The sequence below is a fragment of the Haliotis asinina genome, chromosome 10, assembly GCF_037392515.1.
Source record: "Haliotis asinina isolate JCU_RB_2024 chromosome 10, JCU_Hal_asi_v2, whole genome shotgun sequence".
NCBI classification, from domain to species: domain Eukaryota; kingdom Metazoa; phylum Mollusca; class Gastropoda; order Lepetellida; family Haliotidae; genus Haliotis; species Haliotis asinina.
Genome location: NC_090289.1, coordinates 17,136,213 through 17,154,780, shown reverse-complemented (window position 1 = coordinate 17,154,780; position 18,568 = coordinate 17,136,213). Strand labels below are relative to the sequence as shown.

General features: G+C 39.9%; 1 protein-coding gene across 3 annotated transcripts in view; it reads right to left on the bottom strand.

Moving 5' to 3' along the window:
• Window positions 1–18,568, bottom strand: part of LOC137298038 (chitin synthase chs-2-like) — a 40,028-nt gene that overhangs the window by 7,525 nt on the left and 13,935 nt on the right. The window contains exons 1-9 of one of the 3 annotated variants that reach the window (XM_067830075.1): window positions 14,449–14,597; window positions 14,204–14,275; window positions 4,804–5,030; window positions 4,126–4,525; window positions 2,685–3,703; window positions 1,498–1,591; window positions 980–1,173; window positions 677–756; window positions 446–554 (exon numbers count right to left, since the gene is read on the bottom strand). In XM_067830075.1, the coding sequence (XP_067686176.1) occupies window positions 446–554; window positions 677–756; window positions 980–1,173; window positions 1,498–1,591; window positions 2,685–3,703; window positions 4,126–4,525; window positions 4,804–5,030; window positions 14,204–14,275; window positions 14,449–14,529 (2,276 nt within the window). In that variant the 5' untranslated portion in view covers window positions 14,530–14,597. Of the gene's footprint in view, window positions 1–445; window positions 555–676; window positions 757–979; window positions 1,174–1,497; window positions 1,592–2,684; window positions 3,704–4,125; window positions 4,526–4,803; window positions 5,031–8,306; window positions 8,550–14,203; window positions 14,276–14,448; window positions 14,598–18,568 lie in introns of those variants that run through there. The other 2 variants (XM_067830077.1, XM_067830076.1) reach the window with 2 other exon arrangements.

Genomic DNA, 18,568 nt, shown 5'->3' with positions numbered 1-18,568 from the left:
TGTTATCCGTAGTTCAAAACAACTGCAGATTAATGACTGATAGAGAATATGCAGACAAAACTTTCACCTCATCTTAAAGTCGACACAGCAACGTTCGACACATCAAAGTTGGATACATCAGCGTTCGACACATCAGAGTTTGACACATCAAAGCTCGACACCTTATCGCTTTACAAATAGGCTTAGTCACCATTGATTGTATAACATTTTGAAGAATAATGAATAGGTTATTGTTACTTATAAAAATACTCTGAAAATATTGAAACAAGAACTGGAACAGATACACCCGAAATCATTGTCCCCAACGAAAGTACTGTGAAATTGGGAACATCAATACATTGCTTTGGAGGATATATATTAATAGAACCAGTGTGCATTGCCTTTAATAAGCTTGGTTTAACTGTAAGATAGTGTTTGGATAGCGTTTCAGCGTGACGACTCATACCTTGCGGCAACGTTGATCACTCTGATAAGCTGTTTCACGAAGTCGTTAACCTTGTACTCGTACTCATCCTGTAAATGCGGGCCGAAGGCGTCGTCGAAGAAGATGTGAGCTGAAAATGACATTGAGAAGCGCGCTTTACTCCATTTTACTGGGATAATCAAAATGCAAAGTGTTAATAATGTCTTACAAGCAAAAGCAACCATGGCCCATCATAACATTAACATATTTTACCTTCAAATTCATAGTAATCCGGATCTTCAATGTCAAAGTAGAACTGGGCAGTACGGCGTGCAGATTGGTCCGTGTCCAATCTGAGAGAAGATGCAATGATATTAGCAGAAATGATAACATTAGTGATGGGGATGATGCTGATGATGCTGAAGGTGCTGATAATCATCATCATCATCATCATAGCATTATTTATGTTACTCCTATGCATTCTAGTTCACTATGAATACGCATGTCTTTTAACAGATAACAGATATACTTATAACACTACGTATATTCATTTAGCTTTAGCAGCTCTTTCTATACCTGAAAATTGACTTGAGAACTTGAATCATTTCGTTCTCAGTTTCATGCCACATCGTTGCACAGATGTATATCTTTGGCGTGGTGTCGGTTCGTAGTTTTTCCTTTGTCTTATCAGGATCAACCATTGCGTAGTCCTCTTCTCTTTCCCCAGGGGACGTTCTCGAATCTTCATAAGCTAACCACGCGCCTTTCATCTGACGCAATGGCAAAATAGCAAATGTTTGACAACTGACCATTCAGAACACAAAAGGGGTTGTTTAATGGTGAAACTAACCTATGTTACAATTAAGGTAAGCAATACCGTCTCAGTTTTTCATAATCGTCGATCGCCCTGCTGTCTGGTTAGTATGCATGGCGGCGTTCTGTGGAATCTGTGTCAGGACTGTTTCTGTGCGTACTACATTACATACACACACACACACACACACACACACACACACACACACACACACACACACACACACACAAACGCGCATGCACGCACACACACATGAAATACATATATACGGATAACATACCACATGTTCCTGAAGGTTCTCATCGTCCTTTCGTCTGTTGAGCATAATGGACTCTTCCACCAGGATTCCACAGAACAGCGGCTTCAGGAAGAGTCTGAAACATAGGTCACGTGAAATATCCGAACTGTTTCAACATGTACAGTGGGCGAGTACCCGGAAATCTCAGTAACATTTCACCCGACGAATTCACCCGATGATTGTTATCACGTGAACATGACCAACACATGCACCTGGGTGTGCTCGTTGTTCTTAGGGTGTCATGCTGATAAACTATGATATCTCTGTTTACACTACCGTCTGTGTGATTTGTTCTTGTACGCGCCTATTAAGACAATGTTAGTTCCCGCACAGCGTTTCACGAACATGATTATTGTTTTAACGAACCAAGAGCAATAATAACAACTATTTTGGATTTCAAACAGTTTTCGTCTGATCGTGGCTAATGTACGACATTCAGCATTGCATGGAAGTGATGAAATATACTCTTCGAAAAAGTAGGGAAACCTGAACTGTGAAGAAGCCTGGTAGAAAGAAAACCCACTGAGGAACGTTACAATGACATTCATCTTGTGTATGCAGCATCATTTCACGTTTTCACCACACGCAAACACAATGCATGGGAAGCACGTGCACAACACCTGAGCCTCCTACATGCGCATGAGGTTTCATTCTGAATCTTGACGTTTTTCAGGCAGGTCGATAAATCACTATAGGCCATTTTTTTCCGATAATTTTCTTGCATCTGTGCTTGGTCAGGGTGGTCAGGGTTTTAAGGGTCAAATCACACACTACTGACTGAAAATTGTAAACCTGAAATTTTCATGTCATACCCCAGTCACCTAACAAGGAGGATAACTGAACGAACAGCTTTGCTTTGAATGAAATGTGGTGAGAACATTCATTATTGTTGTATCAACATTAATTCAATCCCAAATATCTCCCAATTTCGACGATCGTACATTGAAAGTACAGTACCCCTACTTTTTTAAGATGAAGGGCCAAGTCATGCTCTATATGGAGTCTGTCAAAAATATCTCAAGACTGAATGGTAGGAAATATATTGAACTGAAGAAAAGAGATAAGTTTCGAAAAAATGAAATCTCAAGAAAGTAAGCCTTCATGTTTAGGTCTTCCATTTAAAAACTTGACTTGAGTTGCGTTTCTTTTGCTGTTTAGTATATACGTACTTTTCTGTGCTTGCCATCCTGGTGCAGTGAGGTGTGAAGATGTGTCCTGCAATATAGATTAGGGAGACGTACGAAGCCATCCCGACTGGAAGCCAATAGGTTTCAATGTACTGTATCATAAAGTCAAAGAGGTTGTGATCCTTCACATGCGGTATCCAAGGTACTGTGCATCCTAAAAAGTCACTTAGCCCATCATTGAATGTGTAGGTGCTGATAATGATAGCACATGTAACTGGTATTGAGAGAAGAAGGGGTATCGCAAAGCACCATACTTGAGCGAGAATCTTGCAGGCCGACTTGCCGATCTTGTAACACAGGATGCTAGATACGATATTGACTGCAGCCACAAAGAAAGGTAGGTATGGGTGGCAGCCTGTGGACGCAGGCGGTGCCCTTGCCTGGGCAGAGTCAGTGATTGTGATGTTCTGAAACACTGAACAGTTCCTTGCTGCTGGTTCCAGGACAAAGAATGCTCTGAGACATTTATTACTGCTCCAGGAGAAAATCACAGCAGGGATGGCGATTGTCAAAAGTATTTTCCAGATTGAAGTGAGGAGATAGATTTTGGAACCCCTCTTTCTGATAGATCTCTTTATCCGTGCCAAGCAGTTGCCCTTTGAATCATTGCTACTACTCCTCTTCTTTGAGTGAACATAGTTGTCCCACCACGATATGGAGACAAGGACCAGCGAGACCGGAATAAGTATTGCCAGCAAAGGGGATTCTTTCACCGTGTAGGCCAGGTACGACCATACGGCCACTGTAGCAACCTGCAACGTGACCATGAAGATGTCAAACATTTTCCGTACACATATCCGAATCTTCCCATCCTCCTTGAATTTCTTGACTTCGCTGTTTTCATCGTTGTTGAGGTCGGTGACCTCAAAGATCTTCAACAGCCCTGGGATGACAGCCACGTTCAGCATCATCAGGCACCCCATCAGAGGCTCGAAGCTTGGTATGATGTAGAAGACCAATATGACAAGCCCAATCGTGTGTAGCGTTTCAATCAGTATGGCCTGGAAAACAATCCCCATCAATGAGTCAGGTGTTTTCAAATGATCAAACATAAAACTCCCGGTCTACGAGCAGCTGTAGAGTGACACGTGTCAACTAAATACGCTCTGACAACTGCGATCGCTTTGAAGAATGTCTTGATTATTATCTGGCAAAATCGCAAGATTGTCTCCATGTATAAATGGTCAAGACGGGTGTTCACTCGAAACACCTCAGTGGTTTAATGTAAGAAGCCTATTGTGAGAAGCCAATTTCTGAAAATTTAGGTTCGAATCTCAGAAGTGACGCTGACCAAAAGCTGTAATAGAACGGGCAGTTTATGCAAAAGTGAAATCCGAAACATTGCGTATGTTAAATATATTCTGCTATACCTGATAATCTAACTCTCCAAACAATCAATTTAGGAAGAGATGGTAATACTTACCACCACCAAAGGCAACATTTTCATTTCTCTTGTACTTTTAAAGATTATTTTCCAGACACTTGATAACGCCGTGAAGAAGTATGGAGTACATATGATGATGATGAGAGACCATATCCATTTGGAATCCATGCTGTACTCGACTGTCTTCATGTAAACACGTGTACTTGTGCCATTGACCATGTACTTCAAATAGAACCTCTCAGTTGGGTTAATGTAAAATGTTAAGAACAGGAAAGTTAATTTGGACATCGTTGCCGAGCCCAAGCAAAACAGGAAGAAGGCACAGCATAAAAATCCTCGTAGAAATTTATAGGACAAGTTCCATTTCTGTGTCTCCGAAAAACTGACACTGTCGCCGGATGATTCCTTGAAAATGTCCCACTTTGGTTTCCGTGACGGCCTGTTTGTAAATGAAAATATATTAGATACTGTCCTCAGCTCTGATGGCAAATACTGGAATGTCGTGGTAGAAAAGCTCACCTACAGATTATGTCGAGGTCGACAACATACACATCCAATCAGCTCACATATCAATGATTCACTCGCTTACATTACAACATTCTTTCAGTGACCCGTTCAGTCTTCAGTGACTTACTGATTCATTGTCTCACTCACTCACTCACTCACTCACTCACTCATTCTCTCTCTCACTCAAAGATAACAAGAAGAGTTCCATACTTAGCAGATGGGTCACTGGTCGTTTCGGGTTCAGTAATGACCACTTTGGGGTTAGTTTCTTGGGGTTCTGGGTCGTCTTCCTCACTTTCGTCATCTGATTCATAGTCAGGCCTGTCTGGAGAAGGGTCGTTCAGTCCGAAACCAGCGTTGGCAAAGCTCACGTTCCATCCCGTCCCGGGGGGTTGGGTGATCGGAGTTCGCAAGAAGTTCATACGAGCTGGCCGGTCCTGCGGAGAGAAGACGGGATCAATGACAATCATTAGAAAATCAAATATTTCCAACCCTCGTCTCCAGTGTCTACAAGACAGACTTTGCCTCAAAATTCTTGTCTTGGCATCTTACAGAGGAGTCTAATGTCTTCCAAGGTGGCACACGTAGAAAACCTATTTATCATCTAGTAAGGTAAATAATTTACGAATTAAAGAAACATATTACCGTTTATAATTGATGGTATATAGTGTTTCCTACTGCTTTACCGAGTTTAATGCTTGTTCAAGGTGTTTCAAATTAGTTTATATTATTTAATACTCGTTTATATTGTTTTATACTGCTATATACTGTTTCATACTGGTTTACAAGGTTTAGTATTGGTTTATAGTGTTTCATACTAGTTAAGAAAGTTTAGTATTGCTTTACAAGGTTCATACTCATGCAGAGTGTTTCATACTGTTTCATGACTTAAAGTTCTTCACCCTGTTTACAAAGTGTAATACTGGTTTACAGTATTCAGTACTACCTTATAGTATTTCATACTGGTATATACTGTTAATACTGGTTTACAGTGTTTCAGTTTGCTATACATTATTTCATACAAATTCACAAAGGGATGTACGCTTGACCAAATGATGATATAAGCATAGATATATTCCTAGACATTTGGGTTGACGACGAGAAGAGTTCCATCGACAATCAAAGTTACCATGTGCATGTTTGACTACAAAATGTGCAAATCTGGCCTGGCGTTTTGCTGTACAAGTTTGCAGTCATGCCCGGGTTTACTGTTGTCAGTATTCATAATTAACAGTCTACAGCAAAAGACGTAAGAGACCCTAAAACATATGTAACATTCAAGGCCAGTCACTAACAAAATGGTTTTACGTAACGAGACAAAATTCGAAAGACATTTCACTGATTCTGTCTTTGATTTAACAACAGCTGAGGGTAATTTGATTTCGTACTATATCTTAGCATGTTTATATTTTTACATCAAATTATCATACACGTGTAATATTATTTTTTCAAGTCACTTCAGACGATATTTGCATTGTAGAATGTATAAATACTTCTTTCATATCTTGGAATATTTAGGTGACTTACAGGGTCGTCGTAGGAATATACTCTGCCTGAAGAATATGTACAGACTAGGGACATATCTCCTGGCCGTTTTCATGTACAATGTACAGCTTAAGGCACATCTCCTGGACCTTCCTGTGTACTGACTGGGGCACATCTCCTGGACCTTCCTGTGTATTGACTGGGGCATATCCCCTGGACCTTACAAAGTACATAATAGGAGTGAAATCTCTTGCAGCGTAAGTTCGAGTGCTTCGAAAATCTAGGGCCAGGGACATATCCCCTGTGCAATCCTGTGTACAGACTGGGGGCACATCGACTGGACGAATCCATGTACAATGTGCAGACTAGGGGCAAATCCCTTGGACTGTCGTGGTACAGACAAGCAGATGCACTCTGACCGACCTTGTGCACTGGCACATTCTTCCGTGACACTTGGATAAATGTAAAGAGCCACATGACCGCCAAGCGATAAGAACCCCTCTGTACGAAAATAATATGTCAAATGTTATCATTTCAAAACAACATGGTCGAATGTTCCCGAAACCTCCGTGCTTTACCTGCTGATGAACGAGAAGGAAGTAACACGTTATATAAGGAATAGAAGTGAAATTTCTTCAATTTTATTCTTATTGATGCAAAACAAAATATCTACTCTGAGATCATTTGTACAATAACACTAATCTGAATTGCTTTGCATTTATAGAAATAAGACTCTTCCTTGCCTATTTCGATTCCTGGATATTTTACAGACACGCAGTCCCCTGAAGCATAGCATGTTGATATGGCACTTCATGTCAATAGTGGCTTAGTTTCGCCTGCTTCAGATAAACATAATTACACTTTGTCGAACACATGGTGCAAGATAACAGGGAATGGCAAATCAAGTGTTATCAGTTAATGTTTTCATCGATATTTTTCTTTTCTTTTGTTATTTAACTGACCCCTTCGCTTCCACCTGCATATTACACAACATGTAATTCACTCGCCACCTCAGGTTTGAGATTGAATGACTACCCCCAGACACACGATCCAGACGGTCCACCGACTGTTGTATGTGCATGACCTAGGGAAACAGGGACGGACTCTAATCAAGCAAATGGTGACCAATACAACCAAAGGTTTATGCCATAAAACATGGACAAAAAGAAGGGAAGTGCCAAAGTTGCCCGAAAGAAGGGTCGTTGCTGTTTTGGGTCAATGATTTGAACATAATCTCTGTTGTATGTTAAGCTACATACTGGAACCTGCACAGTGACACACATAGAACTTACAAGGTGATGGGTTTTAGTAAGACTCGCCCAGTCAAATGTAAAGATTTAAGGAGAATGCCTCTTGTTCGCCCAAGCTTGTCCGAAGCCCAATTTGTTGGATCGTCTACGTTATCTGGCATCAAATGATGAATTGTCTTGCAGTGCATACGTTGAAGTGGGAGAGTCTAACATCATTTAAACAGAAATTTATATATAAACTTATATCAACTCAATGTTAGTGACAGAACAGATGTAATCCTTTGAAACTACCTTCACAGACTGCACAATCATTTACCTAGGAACTTTATTCGGATATGTCACCCATACAAGTGACTCTTGTACAAATACGATCAAGGAACGTAGGTATATGACCATTGTCCACACAAAACGACCATTTCGGCTGAATGTGGGACAACCAAACCAAACGCTTGTTATTAGTCTGTGATATAAGATTGGGATGATCACTTTATCAATAAGACCCCATGCATTCCATGGGAATTGGGAACGAAAGGAATGTATTATCTCTTTATGTTTTACGTAATGTAGGCCATTGGACCATTATTTCAGTCATGGTGACACATGAGAAGTGAGGCTTTTCGCCTTGAAAAATGAATTTCTATTGACATGTTCTGTTCAATATTGTAACCGACATTAACACGTTATATTTATGTGTTAACGGTAAATTTATTGTCATTTTCAAAATTATGTTTTTCTAATGCCACTATAATTATCAAATACAGGTAGAAATTAGACTCTTTTCGAGTCAATACTAGTATGTTTCGGAAACATACAATCCGTTGTTCTGTTGCCGATTTACCATAACGCCCCGTTTTAAATACAAAGAAATGGATTCCGAGTCCACACCTTTCCACAGGTGGAAGTCTTCCAACTGATCATAGGACAACAATTTCAAAAGAATATCTGTTTATATAAATACCATTGAAAGTGTCAACTTACCTCCGACATATCAAATGCATCTGCCATCGTCCCTGACTCCTCGTCACTATAATGACTGTATTAAGACCAGAGCTAAGATAGGACGAGTTCTCTTGGTAAACACATCTGATTTACCACTGAATAACAAGAAATTACCCTAAAGTAATAAATGGAAGCGGCACGATAACTTGTAGTTGTCCTCCAGCTGTAAGCCTGGTCGGCTGTGGGTCTGGACTGATTAGGTCTTCAGTATAGGCTTTACTTAAGTATTCTTATCAAACAGGAAGAGGTTTTTTGAGTTGAGGTGAGGTTTTATCCAATACGTAATGTGGATTCGTTCGGGGAATGATAAGGTGAACATGTATCAGGAACATGATGCAAATTGAAAATGACTTCTTAATGAATACAGGAATCCTGCAATCCTTGCTTAATTTTCTTTAGATTTTATTGATGAAAGTATTCTGGAGTGAAGATTCGGGCAGAAATATCGCGATTAAATAATAGCAAGTTCTCTGAATGTGAATTCTCCATATAACTGCTTACAATACAGGTCCTATAAGTGTACTTGTGTACGTTTAACGTGGGTATCTAAATATACCGTTCTACATGGATGTAAACACTCACCTAAAAGTATGGAGAGCCACTGTCATACCATTCATATTAAAACATTATGTCCCAAAATCTATATATCTACATTGTGTCTATCTTTCACTGTATGGTGGAGATACAGCTGTTTTTCTTGAACCAAATAAGAAATAGCGCAGTTGATATACATCATGAGTCTTGGAACAGTATACTGAACAGCAAAAGAAACGCAACTCTGGCCTTTTGTCAAGTTTTTTTTAAATAGAAACACATATACATGAATGCTTACTTTTATAAGATTTCATTTTTTCGAAAACTGATTTTCTTTTGCTGTTCAGTATAACATAGAGTCTGAGATTAAATCCTTATTCGAACATAAATCTGCCTTGTAGCAGACAGAAATAATACGTTATGTATTATGAAATAATACGTTAAGACTACAGAGGATTATTTTAAGATTGAGGCACAACGAAAGGAGATGGTGGAGAGATATTACTGTATATATGTTTTTGTACACACAGAAGAATGTTTTACTTACTTTGCAGTTCCTACAATAACATATGACAGCTCTGGCTGTCTAAAATACATTGTGACATACAGAAAAAGTATAAATTTGGACGATATGTAATAAGGATATTGAGTCATTACATGTTACAAACCAATGGCATGAAACAACGTTTGGCAAATACAAGAATAGCATGTTGTTACGTTAGAAGTAATATGTTTGTATGGGCCCCTGGTCTTCATACGAATTACAAGAGATGAACTTGAACCGAGGATATGCAGATAATGATAACTGCTGTGATATTAGAACTGTATGATGCATTATCAAATACACAAAACGTATAACGACCCTCGTACATACACTTTGTAACACCGACAAATCGATACACAAACTTTAATGAATAGATAATGCCGAGAAAGAATATCAGTTCAGGCCCTAGACATGCAAAAGCTGTTCCTTTCCTGTGTTTACAGGTTGGTCGCCAAGTGGTCCTCTTAGCACTAGTGTGTCGTAAATCTAGCTGTACATATGTGGTTTACCATATCTATTGTGTTCAGATCCCTTAAGGTTCAGACCACGTTATCAGTGCTGCTGGTTTCGATATACCGTATACTCTATATCTAATGACCTGACCGGCAAAGAACGAATACACCCATGTTTGGTGGTAGCTAGGAACGAGACTAAGAGGAAATGATTTGTCGATGGCGATGTATTAAAGCTGCCAATAACGGTTTTACTTTGAAGCTTGAGTTTACATATATGTGCGACTGTTTTGAGCTGGGCAAATACACTTTTCAAGTGTATATCATTTGGGACTCGTTTACCTTAATACGCCCTGATTAAATGGTCAAGCTCGATATTAGGAAACTTTATACAACCAGATGAGTTACAACAAAACTACATTCTTCGATTAATTCCAACTAATTACGACTTAGGTGGTAATGGCATTTGGGGTTGATTCTTAATCGTCTTCTTTATAAGATAAGATCTTCCAAACTACAGGTCTGAGCATTTATTTTAGGTCATTAAACAAATTAATGAATCAGTTGAACTAAGTAATAGTGCCGCTTTGGTGGAATCTCCAACTCTTGTTTTCGCTGTAATGGCACGTACCTAACCCATGTATTTTTCTGACAACATATGCACAATCTAAAACTTTATACAATGTGAGAAAACCATGAAGCTGGTGTAGGGCGGGCCGATTTACGTCGCTTTCATGATCGCATGGTTCATTAGTTATCTCAGTTGGAGTAGAAACACAACAATATACAACCCTGAATCATATATAAGGAGATTAATTTTTTCAATTATTATATTTAGTACTATTAATATTTGATCGTAGTTATACCTCTGATCATGTTTATTAGGAATAGCCATTTACGTAACAGACACAACCTACATACTTTCCTCGTCAATTATCCCTGTCTAAATGGGGTATTTGACATCTGAGGCCTGGCGTTAAGATTTGTTTATTTGTTTCTTTGTTTTTTAATGTTACAGTCGGTAATATTCCAGTTATATGACGGAACATGACCGGAAGAGATATCCTGTTTTGAAACCGTGGACAACCTCAGATTTTTCTGTATTGATAATAGGATCCTAGTGTCAGTTTACACATATTTTGTGGCTGTGGGGCCCCGCTGTGACATTGCTGGAATATTGCTAAAAGCGGTTTAAAACGATATTCACTCAGTCTTTATTCATACTGAAGGCCACAGGCCCATAGTATGCAAGAACATAGCACACAATATCATAGAAAGGAATATCGCAATATGCCATATCGCCTCAAATGTATCACATCATATCATAACACCCCATATTACATCATAGCTTATCATACCATGTATCATTTCATATCATACCACACTATAGCAAATCATATCATATCATATGATACCATGTTATATCATACCACTCACTGACATACATTTATAAACTGTATGTTGGTATGACCTTCCTTAAAGACAGCACATTAAATGCTTCATCTGAGCAGGTAAAAATCAAACGCAGAATTCCGCTTTTTCTGGGATGAAAATCTGGTGTCATTCCCTTCAGGTTAATTTTCCATGAGACTTAAGAGCTAAACTGCATTTTGAACTAAAATTAAATCCCATGAGAAGATATGTTTTAATGTTAACTGGTGCCTCAAACCCACTATACATCTGAGTGAAACCCACTATAGGTGTACATCTGAGTGCAACCCACCATACATCTGAGTGAAACCCACCATACATGTGAGTGAAACCCACTATATGTATATGAGTGAAACTCACTATAACTGTATATCTGAGTGAAACCCACTATACATCTGAGTGAAACCCACTATATGTATATGAGTGAAACCCACTATATATCTGAGTGAAACCACTATACATCTGAGTGAAACCCACTATATGTATATGAGTGAAACAGACTATAACTATATATCTGAGTGAAACCCACTATACATCTGAGTGAAACCCACTATAACTATGCATCTGAGTGAAATCCACTATATAATCAGTGAAACCAACTAAACCCAACACATATTTGTCCTAGCGATAGTTTATCACCCGAGATTGTTTGTTCCCGATGTGTGTAGTAGGTATTAATCAATGGGCGCTGATATAGGGTTGTCGACTGAGTAAACACTACCTAGGTTAAACTCACGGCGGGGTAGTCACATTGTTCTAATCAAACCTTTATAGCTTTACGACTCAAGCGATGCCACCTACTGCCACAGAGTGAGGTGCCCATGGAATGTCATCGCCATAAACTCCCCATATCCTGAAAGGGTTTAAGTCTGGGTTGTTGTTGTTTAACATCACACTCAGCAATATACCAGCTACATAGTGTCGGTCTGTAAATAATTAAATCTGGACCAGACAATCCAGTGATCAACAGCATCGATCTTCGCCACTGGGAAAACGTTGACATGAGTCATCCCAGTCAGCGCGCCTTACCACCCGATCCCGTTAGTCGCCTCTTTCGACAAGCATGTAACCCAGATCTTCACGGGTTCCACATGGTGGAGGATGTATTAGACCCATGATTCCAAAATATATTGTGGTGGAAAATATACACATGTGATGGAACATAATGGAAACATGGCATATATATAAATATGTCATGGAAGATATATCCGACAGAGGATGAAAGATGCAGGCAATAAGTTTTGTGGTGGAAGAGAAGATACAATATACACACGATCGAAGATATAGACATATGGTTTCACAAACAGACATATGGTGGTACACATGTGGCTGCTATTGGTGTATGCCTAACAAGAGTTCTTAAAATGCAGAAATCCCTAATCTCTAATATCAAATATATATAACAACCTATTATACAGTACCTTCAATGGAATCCAAGGCAAATACGGATCTTTGCTATATTCAAACCCTGTATATAATGAACTGTTAAACACAATTCTAAAGATGTTTAGATCCTGAACGCGTGAAACCATGGAACGACGAAAGTGTTTGCGTTTAGGATCGAAACATGTCTGGGACAAAGACATCAGACAACGATATATAATGGAAGACGGTTAGTTAGAATAGTGGTATTAATGATTAAGGCTAGATATATTGTAGTATGGGTTAAAGAAATACATGCATATCGTATATGGAATAATGTAAGTACGTGAAGAAAATTGGGTGGTGGTATGTAAAGATTAACATTGGATAACAACAGCATTATAGTAGGGGCTGTGTGTATAAATGAATGTTACTTTATGTCGCACCAGGGAGACTCTAAAAAAGCAAGCGAGTGATCTATCCCTGTAGTATATTAACCCTGGTCGCCCAATGGTCATATTTTGAACAGGGTCAACTTACAAATAGAAGCGACCTTCACACTGCAAACTAAAGTTTGACAACACATGTAGCTGAAGTTTTAAAAGTTGTCAGACTAGCGCTTTCACCCGTCAAACTTTCGTGTCGAGTGCCATTTCTTTCATGGCGCCGTCACGTGACAATTTCGTTGACTGTGGTTGGTTGTTTCTGAACAACATGAGTTTGACAACACTTCTGACAACACCGAATGTTTGATGAAAAAGTTGATGAGAACAGACCGGTTCTACTTCTCGACCACAGGGGCTTGTATTGCTGAAAATAATACGTCCTGAGTCCAACAAGCGTACACAGATTTCCATACACATATATTATAGAGAAGGAAAGGGATGGAACGCTCACAAAGTTGTCAAACACCCCACTCTCGATTGTGGACGGATTCTGGGTGAGAAATTGTGTAATATACAGCCGCGATTCTTACTGAAATAAAGCCAGATAAATTCCCTTTCGAATAAATCCAGAACTTTCAAAATCGGTGCACTATGTACCGAATAACGTTGCCTGGAACTCGGGAAAGGACAACTTTTTCATTTGTACGCCAAAACCTGCCTACGATAACCATCTCCTCTCGGAAAAGAAATACTATGAATTTCACTTAAAAACACCCGATCGGATAAAAAAAAATAACCTTACGTTTTTTCGCTGATAATGGATTTCAGTGTACGCTTCAGCAATACAAACCCCTGTTTTCTATACAACAGTGTGTCAACTCGGAAATTCGTTTTGGTAGCGAGTGTTGGAATGTTCACAATATACAGAATGTATAGTCAGACTTTAGCTTGTCGTGTGAAGGCCGTTTGAGACAGCCCGATTCCAGTTTTATTCGATAAGCAAGAAAAAAACTAGATCTTTATCTAAAACTGGCACTTAGTAAGTCAGCCGCAGTTCCTGGCTTGTGTTATGTGACACCCAAGGGACGCAGCTACGCTACAACCTATACAGAGTGTGGGGGTTAGTTGGAGAAAGGGTACACGGCAACATGTACATGTGCATATCACCTGACAGCCGTGTGGCGGATAGCAACTCCTGACCTCGTCGTGGCTGTCGTATGCAGGAACCGGACGTCCCTGCTGATGCATGTTGAACAGTGGAAGAAGGTGTTAGAATCAAAGAATACTGTTGAAATGTAAGAACCACGGTTTCTGAATTTTGGACTTTGGACTTTAAAGGTTACGCTAACCATTTATGGTTGATTATATTAACAAACTGTTGTTTACATGGTGTTTACACGATCATAAATCACCTGATAACTGCGTGACTCATAGTAATCCCTTGTGTAGTCGGGTTCGTCGTACGATGACGTCCAGTGTCGTTGCTGGTGCATGGTGAGCAGTACAGGAACAATAAGGAGCAATCATTTCATGTGCTCAGGTCGTATAAACAAGAGAATGTGCACATGTAAAGAATGAATTCCCATCCACCAATGAGTCCAGAGCATGTAATCTCTAAAATTGAACCTTTGTTCATTTGAAGTCAGCAGGTGTTAGGCACACAAATGCTGATTAGATTAACACAGAAAATGGAGAAAAATGCCATGTCTAAATCTTTAAGTGAACAATCCTATCATGATAATATTATGTCTGCATTGTGTTAGCGTTTGTTTGTAATTCTACTTCTTAACCAAGACTTTTCACCGCAAATACTACATGAGATATTAGAATGTGAAAGAGGGGTATGCAAAGTCCACACAAGACGCCACAATCGTGCGTTGAGAAGGCTGTAAACGTCACTCTCAGACACTAGGTGTTTATCTGCAATAAGTTAAGTGATTAACCCCACCTGATATATCTCGGAGTGGTGGCCACGCCCGTAGCGAGGAGGGGGATTTCTCTGGAATGAACCAATATTCATGATCATGTTCAGTTTTAATTCATCATTGCATGGGGATATTTCACCAGTTTTACTCATTGCACATCACCAGCGGTACTAGACATGTATGTCAGCCCGTGCTGCTTGGAATCGTATGTTATTAGGAACATCACTCACTCAAGATATGATTCAGCGTTGTATATGCGCTGATCGAGTCATATGTACTAGTAACTGTGATATACACTTAGAGTAAAACAATAGTACAAGCTATGAAGTTCGCAAAATGTATTACATATTCAACAAAGATATTTTACATACTTCTTTGTGTAAATAACAACAAATATGTAAACCGTGTTCATCAGTTTGCCTGCAATTCTCCACTTAATTAGTTTTCAATATTTCTGAAATCTATCATGTATGGTGTGACTTGGTGGGGCATGTAGGAAGTTGAGGTGGTGGGAGCGGGAAGACAAAAATGAGTTTTCGATCAGCTTTCCATCATCCATATCAAATTCAAATGAAGAACGCCATCACCACCGGTATACTCATGCTGACTTTTTCACCATGACTGTTTCACTTTTCCATACCGGAACCGGAAGTGTGCATTACTATGGTACAGATGTACTAATAAGGTGATATGGTAACACAGGGCGCCATTGGGTATACAGCCATCAAGTACGGGGATAAACAGGGCTTAACACCAAAGCTTTACATGGAGACATATGAGTGCAACATGAGATATGGTCTCGCCCCTGTGCTGTATTAAATAGATGGGCTGTCCAATTTTGCTTGGCATAGAAAGTCTTGGAGACAACAACTGTTCAGATGTTCCGCCATTTTGTGATTACAGAGTAGTGAATGGGGGATCATCACCCTTCTGGTTCTGTGAGCATTCACAGGAGACAGCATATTCAGTTATCATAGACGGAAACAATGAAAACTGAATGAGCGAGTTTAGTTTTGAGAAGCTTTCAGCAATATTCAAGCTAGATGGCAGTGGTCTGAAAATAATCGAATGTGGGCCATACAATTCTGTGATCGACAGCACGAACATCGATCTACTCTCAACGCAAATACGAGATACGATGACGTGTGAAACAATGAAGCAATACACGCGACATATTTTGAGGCATCTTCGAAGCGTACAAAATTCACACGAGACGTGTTGAACTAAGGAGAGATATGTTATCTTCCAACAAGACAATGCTCTGGTGGACAAGTTGTTGATGTTGCCATCACTACAGTCAACATGTATGGCAATCGGGCATCAACGTGTATTGAAGCGGGTTAAGCTGAGAAATCAATTATTTCAATTTAAGTATTTCCATATGCGGCTCAGAACTTCGCAATCAATTACCTTCTTCTACCACAGACTGGCTACTATGAGATTAATATGAAAAAGAAATAAAATATCTATATTGATTTAACATGGCCAGCATATATAGCTGACTGACTAACACACAGTTCGTTAGTATAAAATAGACGTCGTGGAGGTCATATCGGTTAGATAACAAGAGGCTTTAAAGAGATCCTATAGGTGTTGGCATAAGAAATGGGTGGCTACGTAACTCCCATGTACCCCTATTATGTCATGTTCGCGTGACTCAAGCAGAGATTATGACGACAGGAAGCTTTGTAGAGCTTCAGGCATGCCAGACAGCTGACTGTACCTACGTGGTCGTTAAGTGATCAAGAATGATTTTGTCACAGAGGGAACCTCGAGGGAGTAAAATAGGATTCAATGTTCATCATAAAAGATATCCAAACCTACGTACAGGACATGTATTTTCCGAATATTCCCCTTTGCTCCTAATATCTAGCAATATTCCAGCAATATCACGGCGGGGACACCAGAAATGGGCTTCACACATTACCTCAATGGGGGAAATCAAACCCGGGTCTTCTGCGTGACGAGCGAACACTTTAACCACTAGGCTACAGCAACGTGCCTTTGCACACATAAAGCCTGGATAAGCAAGTTATAACAAGCACGCACCTTGAACTTTGATGCAGTTTCTATTTCGACTTCGTTTGGAAAGTAAGAATGCCTGTCCCGAAATAATACCAAATAGCTATTACGTTGATCAGTAACCCCTGTATGTCTGCATCACGCTTTGTACATTGGTAGCGGAGGAGGGGTAGCCTAGTGGATAAAGCGTTGTCAGGTCGAACACCCGGGTTCGATTCCCACGTGGGTACAACGTATGAAGCCTATTTGTGGTGCCTCCTGTGGTGATATCGCTGGATTATTGATGAAAGTGGCATAACACTAAACTAACTCAATTGTACACTGGTATATCAAGGAAAATGATCTAAATATGGCACACAGACTTGGAAACTTTAGGTTAGTTAGAGAGAGAATCTGAGATGTTAGTGTTATTGGGTATATTGAGTAACAGTTATGCTTTTCCCACCTGATACCTTCCTGGGGCGTACTGTTGAGGGTCCTGCAATATATAAAGTTGCATACCAGTATGCCTGTAAAACTGATCACAGGTCGTCCTCATATATGTAACGTTAGTGAGGTAATACATCAGCATTCAGGGTCCCAGATCCACAAAGCGTTCGTAGCGCTACGACATTCGTACAATCTACAGAGAAACGACAGGTCGCAAACCTGTGATAATCTACAGAGATACGACAGGTCGTAAACCTGTGATAATCTACAGAGATAAGACAGGTCGTAAACCTGTGATAATCTACAGAGATACGACAGGTCTTAACGGTACGAGCACTTTGTGGATCGTGACCTTTCATTACAACAGCCTGTATCAGAATCGTGTGTAAACCAACGGATCATCAAGAGCTAACACCCTTCTTAACGCTTCAGATTATCTGAAGTGTCTCCTGTCCCCTTTGAGTGGTCATCAATAGAGAGATGAATCGTTTACTTAGATTACAGTGTAAATCTAAAACACATGACCCGGTTTCTCAAGGATATCGTAGCTTATAGGACTGTCTTTAGTCTGTGGTACAAAAAAGGATATACGACAGTCGTATTAGCTTTACGAAACGGTGCCCAGTTTAAGGTTCTCGCCCAGTGAGGCTCCACGATGAGACCATGTTATCCAAGTCGCCATGACAACCGCTCTCCGTCCCTCTAAGAATCCTTGTGAGTGTTTGGACATTAACTTTTTATTTAGCACTAACGGTCTTCCTTTTAACACTGTATGATAGCAGTGTGGGAAAGGCTGTGCCTGGACTAGGCAAAACAGTGATCAACAGCATGAGAATCGATGTTTCAGCCAAGTCAGCGCGTCTAAAAACCCAAACCCGTCAGTCACTTTTTACGATACACACTTGCTACAGAGGAGCAATTCTGATCTGGATCGTCACGGTATTGTAATGCTTTTATTTTCTTTAAAGCCTGGCAGTTTAATGGATGTAAAGGGAGACCAAAGTTCAGACATCCTGCTGGCAAACTAAGAGGATCAATCCTGGCGAACAACCAACTGACCATTACAGCTGTTTGACACGAACTACGTCCTCCTCGAAACCTACTGCCCATAACAAGTATGGATGTTTGCTTTAACCGAACATACGATACGTTAAGT